The following is a 21469-nucleotide window of genomic DNA, read 5'->3' as shown; positions in this document are numbered from 1 at the left end:
TCGGCCTGCAATCTCCTACCCAGGAGGGAACTCTGTGGCCCTCTGCCCTGCTCAGCGTAAGTCGTGCGCCACTCTGGTCATGTCGTGCGCACGACTTACGCTGAACTAAAAAACTTTCGGTTTTTAGAGGTTTTCGGTTTTCGGAAGTTCGGATAAAGGATAGTCTACCTGTAGTAGTTCTGGGGCAGCAGCAAAATGCCTGCCAATGCCCATTTTGGAGGAGGAGCAGCCACTATTTGGCACCGCTTCCTCCCTTAGGCTCTAAAACTTCTCCCAGGAAATGACGACCACAATATAGACAGTTGCCTGAATGGGGAAAACTGAGAAGATTAGGCGGCAGTGTCCACATCCCAGATGATGTCACACTCTTATTCATTTTCCAGCATTGCCAAGGTGCAGGGAGACCCCATCAACATGAAAAGCTCAGAGTGATGAATACACATGCACCAGCAGACCTCAGCTTTGCTTTTATTTTTATTAGCTGTTCCTCTCATTATATTTTTATTTAAATGCATAACAGATACATTGTACAAAGCATTTAGAGAAAGTACCTCAACTTGCTGGCTATTCAAAATCAGATATAAACAAAAGAAAAGACGAATCTGCTCCGCCATGACAGGCGAAATAAAAGAAATACAATCTGTTTTTTTTTCGTTTTTTAAAACATAAGTTTGGCACATTTATACCTTAACTGCTGCCACTGAATAGGATTACTGGAACAAAACACCACACAAGCAGACAAACAGCTTAAAATATCAGGTACAGGTCTAATTAGAAGAATCATGCTGTAATGAAGGAATCATAACTGCTTATACAATCGAATCAGCTCATTGTATTAAACAAAACAAACTAAGTAAAGTCTATTCATTAGGCAGATTCATTAAAACGCATAAGATTGAATGAATGTTTTTTTTAAATTTTTTTTTTCAAACACTATTTGGCACTCGTGTATATCCATTGCCTTCCCCTCCCCTCCCCACCCCACCCTACCCTTACCCAGACTCGGAATCAAAGATCTCAACCTGTGGTATAAAGCACCTGTGAGTATGTGTGTATGCTCGTGTGTGGAATGAACAGTGCGAGATCGCTAAACAAACAAATAAATAGCACAGTGCTGCACACACTTTAAAAAAAAAAGTTATAAAAAAATGATTGTCTAAAATTAAAGTTAATTTGAAAAATTTGGGGGGGGGGAAACATTTATTTGTGAAAGCAGATTGGCTGTCTTCAGTGAGGAACCTTTCATTTTTATTTCATGAAGTGAATTTTGAATTGTTTTAATTACACGACAAAAAAAAACACAAAAAAAATAAGAGACTTGATTTGTGCTTAAAAGAACACAAAAATAATGCAAATAGCAATTTGTACAGGAAGAGCCAATGTCACCCAATCTCCCCTCCTCTCCCATCAAATGAATTTTATACAAATGATTTCGTTTTCAATAAATTGAGTGCTAGGATACATTGAAAATGGTCAAACCCTCTCCCAGTGAGTACAATGGAAGACGCTCTCTTGTGCCGCTGAGGCGTGAGCTCCAAGTTCCTAGTCGAACTACTTTGTGTCGCATTGATCCTCACAACAACGCAGCTGCCTTCGCTGTGCAAAACAAAATACTAGGAGAATAAATACAATTCATTTTTTTCAAAACTGTCAGTTTAAGGTCACAAAATTCCGATTGGGGTGACCCAGCAGATTTCTAAGGCGTTCTGCTCAGGAGTCTCTCTCTATAAATAGACACAAAGGAAAGGGTAAAAATAAAAGAAACAGAAAATGTCATGCTATGTACGACGCTGGACTTGGTCCCATCCGGTTATTGCAAAGCGTCATACATGGCTGATGGACTGGAGGGCGCTGGGCTCCGTCGCTGCTCTCGGCATGCTGTGCCACATGTTGGGGGCATTGTGGGATGCGGAATGGATAGGTTCCTTGTCGGACAGAGATAGCATCATGGCGTACGCCTACCAAGAGAAGGAAAGAAAAGGGGGGGGGGGTGTCAGGAAAGTAACATTTATTTGAATGGCTATAGCGTGCATTTTAAGTAAACTTTATTTACTTATTATTTTGCTGCTCATTTTAATTTTCTTCTCGCGCCTCCCCCATTTTTAGGTCTCTTCTGATTCAAGGGGTAGAGCTTCCTCCTGATTGGCGAGGTTGGGAGAATACATAGACATAGACATAGAAGATAGGAGCAGGAGTAGGCCATTCGGCCCCTCGAGCCTGCTCCGCCATTCAATGTGATCATGACTGATCATCCAAATTCAGTACCCGGTCCCTGATTTCTCCCTATACCCCTTTAGCCTTAAGAAATATATCCAATTCCTTCTTGAATATATTTAATGAATTGGCCTCTACTGCCTTCTGTGGTAGAGAATTCCACAGGTTCACCACTCTCTGGGTGAAGAAATTCCTCCTCATCTCAGTCCTAAATGGCTTACCCCTTATCCTTAGACTGTGACCCCTGGTTCTGGACTCTCCGACCATCGGGAACATCCTTCCTGCATCTAGTCTGTCCAGTCCTGTCAGAATTTTATAAGTTTCAATGAGATCCCCTCTCATTCTTCTAAACTCCAGCGAGTACAAGCCCAATCGACTCAGTCTCTCCTCATACGTCATTCCTGCCATCCCGGGTATCAGCCTGGTGAATCTTCGCTGAACTCCTTCCATGGCAAGAACATCCTTCCTCAGATAAGGCGTCCAAAACTGCACACAATACTCAAGGTGTGGTCTCACCAAGGCCCTGTACAACTGCAGCAAGACATCCTTGTTCCTGTACTCAAACCCTCTCGCTACGAAGGCCAACATACCATTTGCCTTCTTACCTACAACAACAACTTGCATTTATATAGTACCTTTAATGTAGTAAAATGTCCCAAGGCACTTCACAGAAGCGCAGATCCAGGAGTTATTGCTTTTTTGTTGTTGATTTTGTTGTTGATTATTTTTGTAATGTGTGGGAAGGATAGCAGTGATATGGCGACAGGATTAGATTTCAGAAAATAATTCAGAAGGTACTGCTGTCAAATCCAATTAACATCAGCTGTTTTTATAGTTTTGAGTGGCCGTTTATAGTACGGGTTTTGCAGGGTCTTGTGGGGTCGCAAAATGGGAAATAACATTTCAGTTGAAAAGTTAGGCCTGTCAGCTTCCCCAATGGCTCATTGAGTTTATCCATTGAGTAACTGAGCCATACAGGCTAGGAAGGTGCCAGGTTTGGCCCGTGGTCTGAGCTGATCTCGGCCTGGGTGGGGACACTGCCAGTGTCATTGGAATACCTTGGTTAGCGAGTGGGGAAAAATCAGCTCAAGCTCCTGCTGCTAATTGCTATCCAGCAAATTCTGCTAGAAATGCAATATGTGGACATCAGGTGAAGGCAGTATCAGACTTGGCTGGGATATTTATTGTGGTTGAATGGTCTGACAGCACTTAGCCAAGACTCTCCCACTTGGGGGATGTACCTGAGTTTTCCTGGTGTCTGTGCAACACCTTCAGGACAGGAGAAGAGGACGTGTTCTGTATTTTATTTTGAACAGCTTGCCGATTCTCTTTTAATAAATGAACGTATAAAAAGAAAGGTGAGAAAAGGCCATCAGGCCAATCAGGGCTCACCCTATCGTTAGCACCCATTATGAACGGGTGCTGTGCAGCTGGACAGCCACCTAATTTGCATTAAAATCAGGGGCCTAATTAGCCTGCAGTGGGGCATGCTGGGAAGGTCAGGTGCTGTATGAATCTCAGGCCCCTGTGCCTGATCATCAGGGGAGTGGGCACCTAATGCACTTCAGTACATAGGACGCATATCGTGATATTATCCACCCACTGGTGCCAGTGAAGGTGAACTCACCCTGTACCCCTCCCTGAGTCTCACCTGTGACTTGGATTTCCGGTATAAGGGCTGCTTCAGGTCTTCAGATAGGTGGGTAGTGCTGTACGTGGTCAGATCAGCCTCACTGAACTGATTCCCCTCGGCTTTCCTTGTGTTGAGGCTGTCTGTGAAGTGCCGGATGTGTTCCAGGGCGGAAAGGCTACTCTTGGTTTCAAGTCTCATATCATCTTCTTTATAACTTGAAAAAGTAATAAATTGGTTGTACAACATGTATAAAGTCAATGATAACGAGTAATATTACCTCAGTCACAGCATTTCACATTTTCTCCCAGAACAGAACTAAGCAAGCTGCTTGCAGAATGTGTCTAAATATTAAAAGCTTGTGTTTACAAGGAAAATTGCTACGCGCTTGACGCAATGTGGAGAATGGAGGCTCCTTCAGTACTCTGAGCACTGAACAAAACTTGCCCACAGTAGCCAATCGCAGTTCTGTAGATGAAACAATGGGCTAATTTTAACCTAACCCACCACCCCCCACCCCAAGATGGGAAAGGTTCGGGTTCGAGGCCACCACCTGCTTTACACCCCGCCAGGTTTAACTCTCCATTGAAGTCAATGGGGAGTAAAATCAGTCCGGGTGTAAAACGGTCAGCTGACCGGATCAAGTCAGCTTTCCCACCGGGTGGGATTAGTTAAAATTACCCTCTAATATCTCAGGATAACTTGCTTTATGCAATTAGAAATCTTAAAAATGAGCTGATACGCGTTTCTGCAGCTGCCATTTCTTCATGCGATGGCGTCTCTACTTCTGCAGTCCAAGGGGCCAGTGAACAAAAGCTAGTGATCTCCCTCGGTAGCAGAAGATGGTGAGACAAAAATCAAAAGGCTTTTAAAATATTTAACTGTGAGTTATCTTTAGAATATATATGGTTTATGTTTCTGCTGTATGTAAGTTAAGTAGGGTTTTTTTTTTTTTTTACAGACCCCCACCCCCTACCCAAAAGGTATCTAGTTACAGGAAACTTTCAATTTACCGGCACCTAAATAACCGGAAATCTCAGTTAACCGGCAAAATTCAGGAGTAGGTTCAGGTAAGTTTTATTACTTGCCTTCCTCGATCTGTTGCTGTGCAAGGGTGTGGCTGCAGCTGTTGCTAAGCTACAGAGACGCTTGGAACTTGTGGCCATTGTTCTGATGTTGCTTTATACGGAGCTCTCAGCTCCGTATGTTTTACTATAGCTTTCCGTTATCTGGAATTTTTGATGAACCGGCACCACGTCGGTCCCAGATAAAAAAAAGTTTCCTGTAGCTGCCAGGGAATTATCTGCAAATCCAGTCTTAAGTAGGGCATGTTTAAGGGTTAGTCGGAATCCTGTCAGACTGTGTTCCAGGTACAACTCACAGTATACACCAACCTGCTGGGAGATTCCTTGCTGTTCTGCTCTGGCTCCCTCAGCTCATCATATTCAATTCCATCTAGCTTTCCTCCATCCAGTTTACAAGCAATCGGATCATTGACTGGCTTTCTCAACAGGTTACATCCTCCTTCCTCTTCTTCCAGTTCCACATCTTCCTCTCCATCTTCGTCCTCCAGCTCGTGAATTTTCTGACAGGTCACGGGGGCTTTCACCTCCTCACAGTGGCTCCCATTGATTCTGAAGGATGAGAAAAACAAGGTGGTCATGAGTGGTCTCTCACTCCAGGACTTGATATCATGAGTCTCAGTATTACTGGCACAAGTATCAATGTAGATGATTGTACCCAATCAAATAATTATCAAGAGACGTTCAAAAAGACTGTTGATGATGGAAGTTTGTGTGAGGTGAAGGAGCGCCTTCAAAAAAAGGTTTGGCTCTTAATTCTACTTCTATCACTCAGACATCTCACTGAGGAGATTACTGAGTGTACAACAAAGGGAAGGCAGTAGACATGGTATATTTGGAAATTTAAAAAGCATTTGATAAAGTGCCATATGAGAGACTTCTTGCAAAGATGACATTAAGATAAAGTGGCAGCATGGATACAGGACTGAATAATGGATAGAAAGCTGAGAGTCAGAGCTAATTGACATTTATCACTTTGACAAAGCATAGTTAGTGGTATGTCCCAGGGATCAGTGTTGGGACCTTTCTTGTCCACATACATAAATGATTTAAACGTGGGGCTTGTCCATATACAAAAATTATTTGACAATGGGTACAGAAGGACTAGAATTTGCTGATGACACCAATTTAGAAAGCATGGTGAATTGAGAAAGAATCCAGGAGACTGTAGTAAGACAGTTTATGTGTGTGGGCAAATATGTGGCAAATTCAATTGAAACTATCTTCTATGTTTCGATGTTTCTATGTTTTGGGAAAAAGAACAGAGAAATGTAGGGGGATAGATACAGAGATCTTCAGTAGCAGGATTGTGGGTGGGGAAAAAAAAGTAGAGCAAGTGGGATACTGGGTTTTATATGTCAAGGTCTGAATACAAAAACAGCGAAGTGATGATGAATCTGTTCAAGACATTGGTTGGGTCACATTTGGAGTGCTGTGTTCAGTTTTGGAGCTCCCGTTATAGAAAGACATAGGAGCCACGGAAAAGGCCCAACATAGATTTACTGGGATGATATCAAGGGCAGGATATAGTTATGAGGAGAGACTTGGAAAAATAAAACTGTATTACTAGCACATGAATGGTTAAAGTGGAATGTAATAGAAGTTTTGCAAAGTTTTGAAAGGGTTTGAGACAGTAAAAAATGAAACATTATTTCCACTGGTCAATGGATCATTAAAAAGGATGGCTGAATTTAGAATTAGTACATAAAGCATAAAGGGGGAGGTTGTAGGACATTTTTTCATGTAAGAGTTTATTAGGCCATGGAAGGCATCACCTCAAGCTACTACTGAAGCCATCAATCGTGGCATTTGAGAGGGAGCTTGGAGAGTAAAAGTATTAAAGAAAGTAAATGGGACTTGAGTAGAGAGCTTTGATATTGAGATAGCACCAGCACAGACCTGATGCCAAATGGTCTCCTCTGCTGAAGTCTGTATGATTCTATCAGGTTGGTTTTCAACTCGCCACCTGGGCGGACAACTGGCATCGTGGGTCGGCTGGACCTTATAGAAGCTGCCCGATTTACATTTCTAATGAAGCTTCTATAATGGGCAGCTGATCAACAATGCCAGTTTTACACCAGGCCGTGAATTGAGAATCTACCCCGTGACTCCATAATATTCTTTTTTGTAGAGTGTAAATGGGGTCCTTTACGCCCCTGTCTGATCTCTCTAGTTAAGAAGTCAACGTATCTCTCCTGTTGTGTTGGATGTTACTGGCTGAGCACATTGCAGCTTCACCTTTCTGCCCCTTTCATGGCCCGTGACAGCTGCTGAGAGACTCATTCTTTGTATTGGTCACTCCTGCTGGAAGCTGGTATTAACTGAGTTAAAGGAGAACTATAATAAAATAATTTAATTGTAAAAATTGAAAATTTTTTACCCATACTATTGGCTGATTCTAATGGTAAAGGTAAACTATTTAAATGTCACACGTCATGTTAACAACCGCCACTAGGTGGCAACTTCCAGCAGGTGCCTGGTCAAAAAAAATCAAAATATTTCAGCTCAAAACATCAATGTAGCAGCATTACTCAAATCAAAACTTTCACTAAACTCCTCCCAATAATTCACTCACACCTAGACATCCAATTTTCACATAGGTCCACTTTTATTCTGATGAAGGATCTACGCCTCAAACCTGTCTTTTCGGTTTTTTGATGTTCAACATGTCTGTTGTTTTTAATGGCTCTCCAACCCACTGGAATGATTTAGCGATGCCATCCGTCTTACGATTTAAAGCAAGTAACAAGCTCGGTGACCTTTGAGTAAATAGCATGGATATCATCTCGCTGTGTTATTTTACAGTATGAGTTGCTGCTTTGACTGAGGTGGGTGATACAGTGATTGTCTGGATATATGAACAGGTACAAACTTACTATTTATTTACTTTCCATACATTTAAAAAAATATATAATTTACTGCAGAAATTATACTGACAAAATATAAAAATTGAAAGATAAATAAGTGCCCCTGCCCAGCTGTGACTATATGTAACTCTCACATACATGTGTTTGTCCTATAGGTGAACTGCAGTTTGAAGCTGTAGTACCTGTGCCAGTTAGTCTGGCTACCAGTATAATTGTAATACGATAGACACATTAGGAACCATTTTCCATGTGTTTCTGTTACTTGATTTCTTTCCTTCTTCTGTTGGCTATTGCTGGTTTTTTTCAGCAATATAAACTTCAGTTCCTGACACATTTATTTACCAGCTAAACTATCTGCCATGCTCTCTATCAGGCACTAATTCCACTGTTTTTTATACAATAACCAGCTATCATTCTGTTGCTGCGTAACCTTTTTTTATATATAAATAGATAAAAACAGTCTATATATGATTGCAGACATATGTTTGGATTTTACTCAAGAAATCATTAGACTGCCTCTCACTTTACAGAATACAAAGGACCCAATATACTTAGAGAATGCATGTTCCAGCTCGGTGTTCTTAAGATTCATTAAAATCACACTAACTGTTACCAGGTGCTGGGTATAACAACACATAGAGAGACAAGCATTCACACTTTCACTTACACACACACACACACACAAAACTAATGCATACATTCACGCTGTGATGCATAGACATTAATACAGGTAGAGACGCATATCCAAATATATACACAAATGTGTACATAAGATAGGTACTTACTTAAAAATACTTGCATACAAAGATGTGCATAAGCATTCATATACTCATGTTAAGATATACAAATATTTATACATACATTCACATAGTCATATGCACAGAGATATAGAGGTACACATGCAGACAGAAATATGTACAATATAAATATGCAGAAACATGCATTCGCAATTGCACAGTTCACTCCATAACACACACATACATATGTATCAGGACTCCTACAGCTTGACGGCCTGATTTGTTTGGAGCACAGTCAAACTCCCTTTTTGGTACCAAGTTTGGCTGGAGTTCTGGACACCGTTGAGTATCACAAAAGCTGTTTATTAACCCAGAAACAGATTAGCAGTCAGGACAGTAGGCTGCATGCAATACCAGAATCCCACTTGGTTGCAATCCTGACAATTTTGTGGGTCTGGTGCGCTGCCATTGGATTCCACGGCTCCTGGACCGGGCTGAAGACAGCTCTCTGCTTCTATGTGCACATATCAGGGTGCACACGCTAATGCACTCTCAGGAAACAACCAGTCATAATGCACATACACGGAGGTGCAGAACAGGTTAATGTGTGTGTTGTGCAGCAGGAGTCCCAGGCCTATTTTTTCTGCTGCATAGGTGGTAGCATAGGAAACTGTGGTTAGTTGAAACTCTGCAGAATGGTAGTGATTAAGAACAAACAATGATCCACTTCATTTTTTTTGCTACGCGTGTTGCAATGCACGGGCTTCGATTTAGATGTTGGCCTCCCACAAGAACAATGGCAGATTGCAAGATAAATCATTTGACTACTGCTCTCCTGGGACTCAAGTAGTAACATGAAAGCACCTTATTACAGCTTCCAGACATCCAAGTTATTCGCAATAGCCTTTTAATAGGCTTCTTAGCTCCACTGTGCACTGCAGGATTATGTCTTTGTCTACTTCACGCCCCCTATGCCCACAACTTGTGTCCTGAAATTCTTACATAGTTGACTGGAGTAATGAACACATTTTTCCAGAACTTTGCATAACACAAACTGGTTCCCTTCGTGCTGAATTGTCCCATTCATACAGCATAGGCAATTAGTTCACAATCACATTGATTACTTTATCATCTTAACTGCGGACCTTTGCTGACAGAAGGTCCTTGATGAACAGTATACATCAAAAGTACATTGCTGGCCTGTACGAATGGGCTGAAAATCAAAATGGCAGACCTAACTCAACACTGTAAAGTTCCTTTTGAGCTTTGTTTCTTACAAGTTTAACATCTCTCCTCACTATCTCAGCTACGACACATATACATACACAACTAAATGCAGACAGTTGCATGTATGGTTGTCTCCCACACTGGGGTGGACAGCAGATGGGAAACACTTATCCCACGTATGTGATTTCACAAAACCTAAAATCCATTGTTGCTTAGTCTGTCCTTTTTTTTGTCATTGCCAATTTTCTATGGCAATTTCTTTCCCTTCCCTCCTCTCCTGAAGGTGGATACAGTTACCCAAATGTTAATTATTTATCTGTGATCCTGCCCTCACAGCATCTACACATGTGTACTTCATATACTCATGTTAAGATATTCTTATGTTCTTGTAAGGAAAGCAAAAAGGGTACAAATAATAAAATCAGAACCTTACAATACATGTAAAAACATTATGAATTACTTTATTTTTAAAAGGGAAGGGTGAATGTTGAGGAGCAATGGGGAAATTCCACTGACCATTTATACTTGGATATAAATATACTTTCCGGTAAGATCTAACCCAAATAGCCCAGGGCGTAGGGCCAGCAGAATGTGGTGCAGCTTACAGAAATCACAGTGACATCAGCAGTTATCAGATGCCTCAATTCTGCAGGAAAAGCACGATTTGGTAAATCGTCTGAAACCACAAAGACAAATGATTCACTGATTGCAATCCAAGACGTGTTTTCTTGTCAGTCTCGAAACACCAGTCCAATCGTGCATCTCCACAACATCAGTCTTTCTCTCCCAACCACAGAAACAATTACAATAATTGGTTTACAGATTAGACTCGGTACAAAAGACAGGAAATGATCTTTTTGCAATAAAAAAAATAGATGATTTATCCAACAGTTTGTGAAGGCAAAGTTAAAGGAAAGCAGCAGAACGGAGGAGATTAATCATGGGAGTCAGCCCATGTGAATACTGAGACCAGGCATTCAGCCTAATGACTACGTCTCTATGATATAAACCATGTGCAACATGTGTACTCTGTGTGATATGACTCTGCATGATCGCTGACTTTATGTACAGGTTAGAATTGTTTCCAACAGCATATTAATACTGACGGCATCATCCAAAACATGATTATTAAAGTCAGTTGAATTCACTGTTTAAATATTCTCAAAGAACTAAAAGCCACGTTTCAATTCTTATCATCAGATCATGTTCATTTCACTTATAAGTGTAAAAATTGGAGCTGGATTTTATTTGCAGTGCTGTCAATTTACTACAAAACACTCTTTCCTCTGTCCCTGTTTCACTATAAGAGGAGTTTCATCATATCAGCAGCCAGTGGTAACACTAATGTGTAATAGGACTTTTTCATTCTCGAGAGTTAATGTTTTACTGTTAGATTGAGAACATTCAGAATGGCGTCATGTTCGGCATTATTAGAGTTGAAATTCTGAAGAGGTTGGACAGATTTATTGCAGGCCAGAAGTGTCGGAAAGAAACTATAGCCTGGTCAGTGCAGAGAGCTGCCTCACTGAAACGACAGAGAAGGGAGCCAGGTACTGTGGATACCTAAAGCTGAGAGTATCTGACATTAAGTGAATGATAGACACAGGACTTCAACTCGCAGTACAGTGTAGGGATTAACTTCTGCCAATGAAATGGTCATATTCCTGAGTATTCCAATGCAGGCAGAGACTGGTACAAGGACTGGGGGACACAGATTTAAGGTTTTGGGCAAGAGATACAGGGGGGATGTGAGGAAAAACTTTTTTACGCAGCGAGTGGTGAGGACCTGGAACTCGCTGCCAGTGGAAGCGGAGACACTCGAGGCCGGAATTTTGCCGGTCCTCAGAGTGCAGGATTGACGGCGGGACTGCTGTCAAAATCGCAATCAATCTTCCCAAGTGTCGGGTCCCCGATTTGCACATGGACCCGACACCTAGCAGTGGGAAAGGATTATAGCCACTTACCTGGCTGCTAACAGGTACTTGATACTTGTTAACCATCTCTTTTTCAATTTTGCCACTTCTGCCTCGGGTTCCCTGATGTCCGGACACCATGCCAGGTAAGTGTGGCATGTTGTGAGTCTGCTGTAATGGGCCAGAAATTCGGGTCGGAGGCTTCCCGCGGGCACAAGCCCTGCACTTACATAGCGCGCCTGTCGTTGTGCTGTGGGGCCGCGTGGGATTCCGATCCTGGGCCTCCTCCAGCTGCCGCTGTGCAGTGCTTGCGTATCCCAGCGACGAAGTTAGATCGGCCCCAAAACCTAACTAAAACTTCAAATAATTTTTTTTTTTAAATCACATTTTTAAAATAACTATAAATTACATAAAATAACTATTTTAAACAATAATTTAAATTTTTGAAAAAATTATTTACCGTTTTTAACAGGGCTAAATATAAACTTACCTTTCTTTAAAGTATTTAAAAATAATAAACCTGTGGAAAAAATGTTTTAATTTTACTTAACTCGCCACTTAGCTTGTTAAAAGCAGGCCTTGCGCCTGCTTTTTAAATGCACAGCTGCTAGAGACTTACCCTCCCGGAGAAACCTGTAAAAAAAAAAACGGAAGTTCCAGACATACATGTTGCCTCTCCGGTGCACGCGTTTGATCTGTGAACCCCTTCCTTCAAGGGAACGGAAGTTCCGGTTTCCAGCGCATGCGCAGTGCATGCACAAATCCGGCACTTTCCTTGGCCCTACACATGAGTACACAGCGCATACTCACCCGTGGGGACCCGAATTTCTGGCCCATGGTTTCTGCATTGATGACAGCTGCAGAAGTGGTGTGAAGGATCCAATGGTGCACTGGTGAGTTTCAGAGGTAAGAAAATGTTGGGAAAATTATTTTTAATGCATTTACACTTTTCTGTAGGTAACAAGTTTTGAATTGGATGTCTAGTCCCACCTCATTGGGAGAACCTCTCTCACCAATGACATCGCTTCTGTAACCTCACCTGCAGCTGCCATCTGTTCTAGCCTATGGAAGGAGTGATTGGAGAGCCTGGGTGCAAGAGCTCACCTGTGAACAGTTATTGTCAGTGTTTGCAGCACCTCAATGCTGTCAAACACTGCGAAATGAGCTGTCAAAGAAAAATTGTGCGTGGTCCCTTTATGAAAACCGGCAGATGACGCGTCATCAAATGACGTCATCTGACCGGTTTCCTCTTAATTGGCCGGCAAGCCTGCAGGGCGGGCTTAACTTAACAAGGCCAATTGACGTAAAATCACGTCCGTGGGCCGGATGCAGTTGGGGGCGGGACTGGAAGCCGGAAACCAGCTAACCCGCTCCCAAGCCGCATCCATTTGCAAAATCGCAGCCTCAATGTTTTCAAGGGGAGACTGGATAGGCACTTGAGGGAAATAAACTTGCAGGGCTGCGGGGATAGAGCGGGGGAATGGGACTGACTGGATTACTCCACAGAGAGCCGGCACAGACTCGATGGGCCGAATGGCCTCCTTCTCTGCCGTTATGACTCTATTACTAGTTTCCTGACAAATTATAAGTGAGATTGTTGCAAACAAAGAAAGGCACAGAAGTCATCTTGAGTAATTCAGATGATTGGAAGTCATGCCATTGGCGCTATGGCTGGAGACTAGTCTATGGCTCTTCTTTAGAAAAATGCACAAAATGTCTAATCAATGGATACTGCCCTCATGCAAATCCTCACCCCATCCCTTACTGTTCACAAAATATCAGAGAACTAATGAAACAGAGGCAGTGCATCTCCGTCCTTATGCAAGAGCTCCCCAATAATATTACTTCTGTTTAATTCTTCTCCACAAAGATTTGTACAATTGCATTAAAGTCCAACTAACATGCAAGGCTTAAAAGCAAGAACGTCTACACCACTGTATTAAAGAATGGGTGTCTTAAATCTGTAATAAACCACATGACAGTGCATGGAAATATGGAAGGGATAACACAAACATAAACCTGTAATTTTAAGAATCTCCCACTACAAGAATCATTACTGGTTTCAGTTCAAAAGTGTAAAAGGGCACCTAAGCCAATATTAAGAACATAGCTTGCTGTTATGAGATTAAATAATACTATCCACATGTTCCAGTATGTGTTTTCTAAATCCACCGGCTCTCAATGTATATCCTCCATCTTGCACTATTCCGCTACATCAAACTGTTCCTTGGGATAAAAACTGCAATATCTCTTACTGTTCCTCAGTACGTACACTTCATATCGCACTTTTCCCCAAACTATAGCTTATCTATCTCATTGTTACCCATTGTTTTTCTTCTCTATCCAACTATTCTCTATTATATTTCCTGTCTATCCATTAACTGCTGTATAATCAGACTGCAAAGAGCATGAGTGGAAGTCAGTGAGGTAGTATCTTTAACACTTAACAAGGATAGGAAGGCGACTTATTTTTGCATTACATCTGCTGAGAAAATAATGCCTTATTTAGTCTCTCCTTATCAATGTATGACAATAATGAGATTTGGACAGACATGAAGGGGGTATGATTGAGTATAGTTCAAACTGCCAGCTTGCAGGTCTGTCATAAACGATGTAGAATTGGCTCTATACCAAAAGACTAAGGCTAGATGATTAAGAAAACAAAATTGCTAATTACACTTTCAAATGCAGTAATTTGCAGAGGATAAAATATCCATCAAAAGCAGCTGAAAGTGCAGGAGTTAGAAAGGAAACATTGCGTGACCTCCTGACCTCGTCTTTCTTTACCAACTTCCTGCATTGTTACATGTTGAGGCCAGATGTTGGCAGAAAAAAAAACCCCGCTCACCGAGAGAGGTTTTAATGTGCACGTAATGTTAATTTAATCAAATTTCATCTTGCATATTTCAGCTTTGATATTTCTATCATTCCTGTTACCATTTACAAAGAGGGGGGAAAACTGAAGTGAACTGGGAAGATTTTTATCTCTGTAATCTTTGTGATGTTTAAAAAATGTTATGCAAAATTAACAAGAACAAAAAAAAACCACTGCAAAAAAAAAATGTGTGCACCTAATCTTAGATTTAAACGTGACTCGGGAGGTTAATGAAACGGAGTTTAAAAAAAATGTTTTTTTTGAAAAAAAAATTCCTTTCAAGAAAAGTAATGGAAAACCATTTAGGAGAAAAAAAGATTCAATATCAAGTCTTAAAGCTATGGAGTAATCCATCATCAAACTGTGTGGCTTAACAACTTGTTACTTCACACAGGTGCTAGGCTTAGCTTCTAGATTGCCAAATGTGCTGGTGAATGTGACTCAGGTTGCAGAGAGCACCTAGGAGCTTGGTACCCACAATTTAATTGGGAGATTTCCAGCATCCGCAGTATTTTGCTATTGATTTAATTGGGAGAGTTTACTCTGATCATTCCTCATTTCATTAGACGTTTTTACATATATGAACTTAATAATCAGAACTCCGCAATAGCAAATGCCTTCATCCTCTGCTGTAGCTCTGTTGTCAGCTGTGGCTCAGTTGGTAGCAGCCTCACCTTGGAGCCAAAATGGTTGTGGGTTCATAATCCCACTCCAGACACTTGAGCAGAAAAATTTAGGCCGACTCTCCAGTGCCGTGCTGAGGGAGAGCTGCACTGTCAGAGGTGCTGTCTTTTGGATGAGACGTTAAACCGAGGCCCCTCTCAGGTGGACATAAAAGATCCCATGGCACTATTTTGAAGAAGAGCAGGGGAGTTATCCCCGGTGTCCTGGCCAATATTTATCCCTCAACCAACATCACTAAAACAGATTATCTGGTCATTATCACATTGCTCGCAGAATGGGCAGACAAGTGGCAGATGGAATTTAATACAGAGAAGTGCGAGGTGATGCATGTTGGCAGAAGGAACAGGGAGAGGCAATATACACTTAATGGCACAGTTTTTAAGAGTGTGCAGGGACAGAGGGACGTGGGAGTTAATGTGCATAGGTCCCTGAAGGTGGCAGGACATATTTAGAGAGTGGTTAGCAAAGCATATGGGATTTTGGGTTTCATAAATAGAGGTATTGAGTACAAAAGTAGAGAAGCTACGCTGATCCTTTATAAAGCGCTGGTTAGGCCACAACTGGAGTATTGCATCCAGTTCTGGTCACCGCATTTTGTGTAAAGTTAAGGCACATGGGATTGGGGGCAAGGTATTGGCTTGGATAGAGAACTGGTTGGCAGACAGAAAGCAAAGAGTTGGAATAAACGGGTCTTTTTCCGAGTGGCAGGCAGTGACTAGTGGGGTACCGCAGGGATCGGTCCTTGGACCACAGCTATTCACAATATATATTAATGATCTAGACAAGGAAACTAGATGTAATATCTCCAAATTTGCAGATGACACAAAGCTGGGTGGGCGTGTGTGCTGTGAGGAGGATGCCGAGAAACTCCAGGATGATTTGGACAGGTTGGGTGATTGGGCAAAAGCATGGCAGATGCAATATAACGTGGATAAATGCGAGGTTATCCACTTTGGTGGCAAAAACAGGAAGGCAGGTTATTATCTGAATGGCAATAGATTGGGAGAAGGGGAAGTGCAACGAGACCTGGGTGTCCTTGTACACCAGTCGCTGAAGGTAAGCATGCAGGTGCAGCAGGCGGTTAAGAAGGCAAATGACATGTTGGCCTTCGTAACGAGAGGGTTTGAGTACAGGAACAAGGATGTCTTGCTGCAGTTATACAGGGCCTTGGTGAGACCACATCTTGAGTATTGTGTGCAGTTTTGGTCGCCTTATCTGAGGAAGGATGTTCTTGCCATGGAAGGAGTTCAGCGAAGATTCACCAGGCTGATACCTGGGATGGCAGGAATGACGTATGAGGACAGATTGGGTCGATTGGGCTTATACTCACTGGAGTTTCAAAGAATGAGAGGGGATTTCATTGAAACTTATAAAATTCTGACAGGACTAGACAGACTAGATGCTGGAAGGATGTTCCCGATGGTCGGGGAGTCCAGAACCAAGGGTCACAGTCTAAGGATAAGGGTTAGGCCATTTAGGGCAGAAATGAGGAGGAATTTCTCTACCCAGAGAGTGGTGAACCTGTGGAATTCTCTACCACAGAAGGCAGTAGAGGCCAATACATTAAATATATTCAAGAAGGAGTTGGATATATTGCTTAAGGCTAAAGGGATCAAGGGGTATGGGGAGAAGGCAGGGACAGGGTACTGAATTTGGATGATCAGCCATGATCGCATTGAATGGCGGAGCAGGCTCGAGGGGCCGAATGGCCTACTCCTGCTCCTATCTTCTATGTTTCTATGTTTAGGAAGGACGTGAAGGCCCTTGAGAGGTTGCAGAGGAGATTTACCAGAATGGTTCCGGGGATGGGGGGGATCTTAGCTACAGGGACAGGTTGGAGAAGCTGGATTTGTTTTCATTAGAGCAAAGGAGGTTGAGGGATGATTTGATAGAGGTGTAAAAGATTATGATGGGTTTGGATAGGCTAGACAGGGAAAGGCTGTTCCTACTAGTTGATGGTACAAGGACGAGGGGAGACAGATTTAGGCCTAGAAATTGGGTATAGCCCCGCTTCAGGCGCTAGAACTGGCGGTGCGCAAAGTTTATAGCCAGACGAAACTTATCGCTGCCTGGCGAGATATTGGGTTGCATCGCCCCCAAAGGGGATTGAGGCGCTAATTCAGCCATTGCACGGTGCTCCTAAGGCACAAAAGTTCAGGCGCTACTCAATATCGACGCGGACGGGCGCAGCGCAGGTGATCTCAATTACGGGAAACCACGAGACTTCCAGGCGCCGGCCGGCTCTTAAAGGGGTGGGTCAGTCAGCCTGAGCTTCCACACCCAATGCCCTGTAGGCCTCAGATTCGGCGCTCGCCCTTCTCTGGCATTAGAAACTTGTTGAGCATGGAGAAGGTTAGACAGAGAGCAGGGCGCTTCAGCACTGAGGCTCTGGACCAGTTGGTGGCTGCAGTTGAGCACCGTCGAGATGTCCTGTATCCGGACAATGGCAAGAGGCCAAATCAGAATGCTTACCGACGATCTTGGAGGGAGGTTGCTGTGAGGATCAACTCCAGCAGCATGGCGACCAGGACCCCTGTTCAGTGCAGGAAGAAATTCAACGACCTCACACGGATCGTTAGGGTGAGTGATGGTTTAGCAAACTTCTGATTCCCTCCATCTGCAGCTGACTTCGGGCACCCTGTTGCCATGATGCCCCAATGGCGATCTGTCAGCAAGCACCCATGGCCCTTTCTGGGCACACACATGGACAGATGTCTCAAGGCCTCATGTAAGGGCTCTTTCACCATGGGGGGCATGCGATGATGTCTCAAGGCCTCATGTAAGGGCTCTTTCACCATGGGGGGCATGAGATGATCTCTCAAGGCATCATGTAAGGGCTCTTGCACCATGGGGGGCATGAGATGATCTCTCAAGGCATCATGTTACAGAACTTCCCCTTCTTTCCCCTGCAGTCCAAGCTGGCGACGATCCGAAAGGAGCAGCGTCGAACCGGTGGCGGACCTCCACAAGTGGTCACTCTCACGGATCTGGAGGAGAGAGTGCACCAGATTCTTGGAGGACGTCTGTCTGGTCCTGTGACCACTGCATCTGCCGACCCCATTTCCGACAGCGAGGGTAAGACTCTCACCTTTTTCACCTGTTGCCTTCCACTTGGTCCCCCCGCCAGCATGCTTCCTCAGTGTGCAGCCATGTCAGAGCCTTGCCGCAATCTGGCATGCCTTTCCGCAAACCTGTCCTTTTGCTAAAGCCACTCTTCCACCTCCCTGCTTTCAGATGAATCAGCACCAACTCGGGCTCAACGCACTGAAGCTGCCAGTGCCAGTGCCACCGGAGGCGAGGAGCAGGAGGAATCTGGACCAGCCATAGCAGAATCCGGGGAGCGGACACATCTACAGACTGGGGATAGTAGTCCCCTGGAGGGGAGGGGGTGGGGGCTCTGAGGATGAACCAGTTGCCGGAACAAGCGGCATGCAGCAACGCAAGGGGGATAGGCAAGTTTGGCCACCGTCTCCCCAGAGGGCAAGGCAGGTAGTGATGACTGCTGCACAGAGTGCAGAGGAGGTGCGTCGCCTGGCTGAAATGAGCAAACAGGCCCGGCTCAGACACACGGAGCTGATGGCTGCAGTGGGGAGGATGCCTCAGTCAATAGATTCATTGGCTAAGAGTATGTTGGACTTCGGGGCAACAATGGAGAGGACTCTCCAGGGCTTTGGGGCAACAATGGACAGGACTCTCCAGGGCTTCGGGGCAACAATGGACAGGTCTATCCAGGGCTTCGGGGCAACAATGGACAGGACTATCCAGGGCTTCGGCCCAACAATGGAGAGGACTGTCCAGGGCTTTGAGGCCGCTATGGAAAGGACTGTTCAGGGCTTCGGACAATCCCTGGAAAGGTCTGTCCAGGGCTTGTCCGAGGCAGTGGAGCGGTCGGCACCTGCCTTGTCCGAAGCAATGGGAAGAACTGTCCAGAGCTTCTCCGAAGCACTGGCACCTGGCACACAGGTCCTCACTGTTGCCACGCAGTCACTTGCTGGGCTCCTCCACACCCAGATTGAGGCAACGCGATCTCTCACTGCAGCCACCCTCTCTGCATCAGTTAGGATCACCCCGGGCCCTTCCAGTCCCATACAAGGCCAGGAATCAGTGGAGCATGCGATTGTGGCGGATGAGCCGAGCCGCTCCCCTCAAATAGCCAGTGTGTTGTCCGACCATGGTGCAGGTGTCCTCTCTCGGCAGGAGACCACTGCACATGCCAGCGTTGGTACGTCTGCAGTGCAGCTGCCACCACCTGCAGGGCACAGTGCTTCCAGCCATGGTCACATCAAGCATCCTGCGTCCGCACCCTCCAAGCCCAAAGGTTGGCCAGGCCGTCCCTCAGGGGCTTCTGCGCTTCCACACAGTCAGCAGGCGTCCCCCAGCTTTGAGCCCGCCACTGAGGTCCAATTACGTAGGAGCAGCAGGGAGGGAAGGGGCCGGGCGCGAAAGAGAAGTCGTTCTCCCTCAAGGGGCCAGTTGTAGAGGGAGGCGCTGAGACGTTTCTTTGTCCAAATTCAAGGACACCCTCACCTGTTGTTATATTTGCAGAAGGTTTGTTGAGTTTTGCGGCTTTGCCGAAGAGTTCACAGTTATTTTGTTACTTATGGTTTCTGTTGACATTACGTTGTTTTGCTGTAATGAAAGACTTTTGTGACAATAAACAGAAGTTTCAATGTGGCATGGCGCACGTGACTACTTTCAGTGATGCTGGCATTCAGAGGCCGTCAAACATCCAAAGTGCGCAGGAGTTAAGACTCTCATCATTCCGCCACAGGGGTCTCGAAAGTAGTCCTGATGAGCCTCTGACGTATGGCCCTTCCACTTTCAGGAGCCCTTCCATCTTCCTCCTCCTCCTCCTCCTCCTCCGCCGCCTGTTCTTCCTCCTCCTCCGCCTGCTCTTCCTCCTCCTCCTCCTCCGCCTGCTCTGCTGGTCGTTGAGGAACAGGTGGAATTGGCTGGGTGCGTCGATTCGCCAAGTTGTGGAGCATGCAGCAGACGGCGACGATGTGTCCCACTTGCTGCGGCGAGTACTGCAGGGATCCCCCCGAATGTTCCAGACATCGGAAACGCTTTTTGAGAACACCAATAGTGTGCTGTTTACTGTGCCTGGTCGCCTGATGGCCGCTGCTGATCAGTTCTTCTGCTGGGGTGTCGGCCACACGGAGTGTTGTCATCAGTCATGGGCAGAGAGGATAGCCCTTGTCCCCAGTAAGCCAGCCTCGTGTTCGAGCCAGCCCCTCAAAAAGGTTACAAACTGAGGTCAACCGCAGGATAAAGGCATCGTGGCTGCACCCTGGGAAATGCGCGGTGACTGCCATGATGATTTGGCAGTGGTCACAGACCAGCTGCACGTTGAGGGAGTGGAACCCCTTGCGGTTGCGGAAGTCCTAAGGATGCTGGCATGGCGCCCTCAAAGCCACGTGTGTGCTGTCAGTTGCCCCCTGCACCATGGGGAAGTCCGCAATAGAAGCGATACCCTGCGCGCGCTCCGCCTGCTTGTGCAGGGTCAGAGGGAAGGTCATGAATTGACGCCTTCGCCTATAAAGGGCATCTGTAACTTGCCGGATGCAACAGTGGACTGCAACCTGAGCGATAGTTGCAATGTCCCCAATGGCTGACTGAAAGGATCTGTTGGCATAAAAATTGAGGCCATCAGTCAGTTTAGCGAACACGGACAGAGAGGTTCTGCACCGTTCACGCGGCTGCAGATCCTGACCAAGCAGGTGGCACAGATCAGTAACAATGTCCCTCCAGAATTGGAGCCTTCGCAAACACTGCTCCTCCGACATGTCAAGGCTTGACACCTGCTGCCTAAAGACCCTCGCAGCATCCCGTCGGATTGGCCGACCTCCATTGCCCCTCCTCCTTCTGGCCAATCCCGGCCCTCTCTCCCGCCGTCTCTCTGCCCCTTCACAGTGTTGGGCCATGAGGCCGTCGCCCTCCAAAGCAGCTCCCATTCCGATGCCAGTTGGTCAAAAGGCTTTTAGGTGTAGTGCTGCAAGTGCTTCGGACAGGTTTGAAGGTCCCAAGTACTCTAAAGCTAAATTCCCAAAACTCTGCTCCACATTAGCTCGCCAACTCTCTCCAGCAACGATCGCAATGAGCAGGCCAAGTGGCTGAAGCTTCTGCACTAGAGCTGTCCCCTTTAAATAGCGCCCCCCTACTCCGAGAAGGGCCTGCTAGCCCTCCCTCGAACTGTCACTAATAGCACTAGGCGTTAAGGCTCCGGGTGCCACCCAATAT

The 21469-nt window shown here is 44.9% G+C and overlaps 1 protein-coding gene across 6 annotated transcripts in view; it reads right to left on the bottom strand.

Annotated features, from left to right (window-relative positions):
• Nucleotides 1-456: 456 nt before the first annotated feature.
• Nucleotides 457-21469, bottom strand: part of mecom (MDS1 and EVI1 complex locus) — a 753387-nt gene continuing 732374 nt past the window's right edge. For all 6 annotated transcript variants that reach the window (XM_085989970.1, XM_085989971.1, XM_085989972.1 and 3 more), the window contains 3 exons: nt 5239-5478; nt 3866-4061; nt 457-1958 (listed from right to left, as the gene is read on the bottom strand). In XM_085989970.1, coding sequence (XP_085846096.1) covers nt 1824-1958; nt 3866-4061; nt 5239-5478 — 571 coding nt within the window. In that variant the 3' untranslated portion in view covers nt 457-1823. The remainder of the gene's footprint in view (nt 1959-3865; nt 4062-5238; nt 5479-21469) is intronic.

This window comes from Somniosus microcephalus, chromosome 6 (genome assembly GCF_052327205.1).
Source record: "Somniosus microcephalus isolate GS21.2 chromosome 6, FLI_Smic_1.0, whole genome shotgun sequence".
Lineage (NCBI taxonomy): Eukaryota > Metazoa > Chordata > Chondrichthyes > Squaliformes > Somniosidae > Somniosus > Somniosus microcephalus.
Note: the sequence above shows the minus strand (reverse complement) of the source record. Positions and strands in the feature narration are given on the sequence as shown.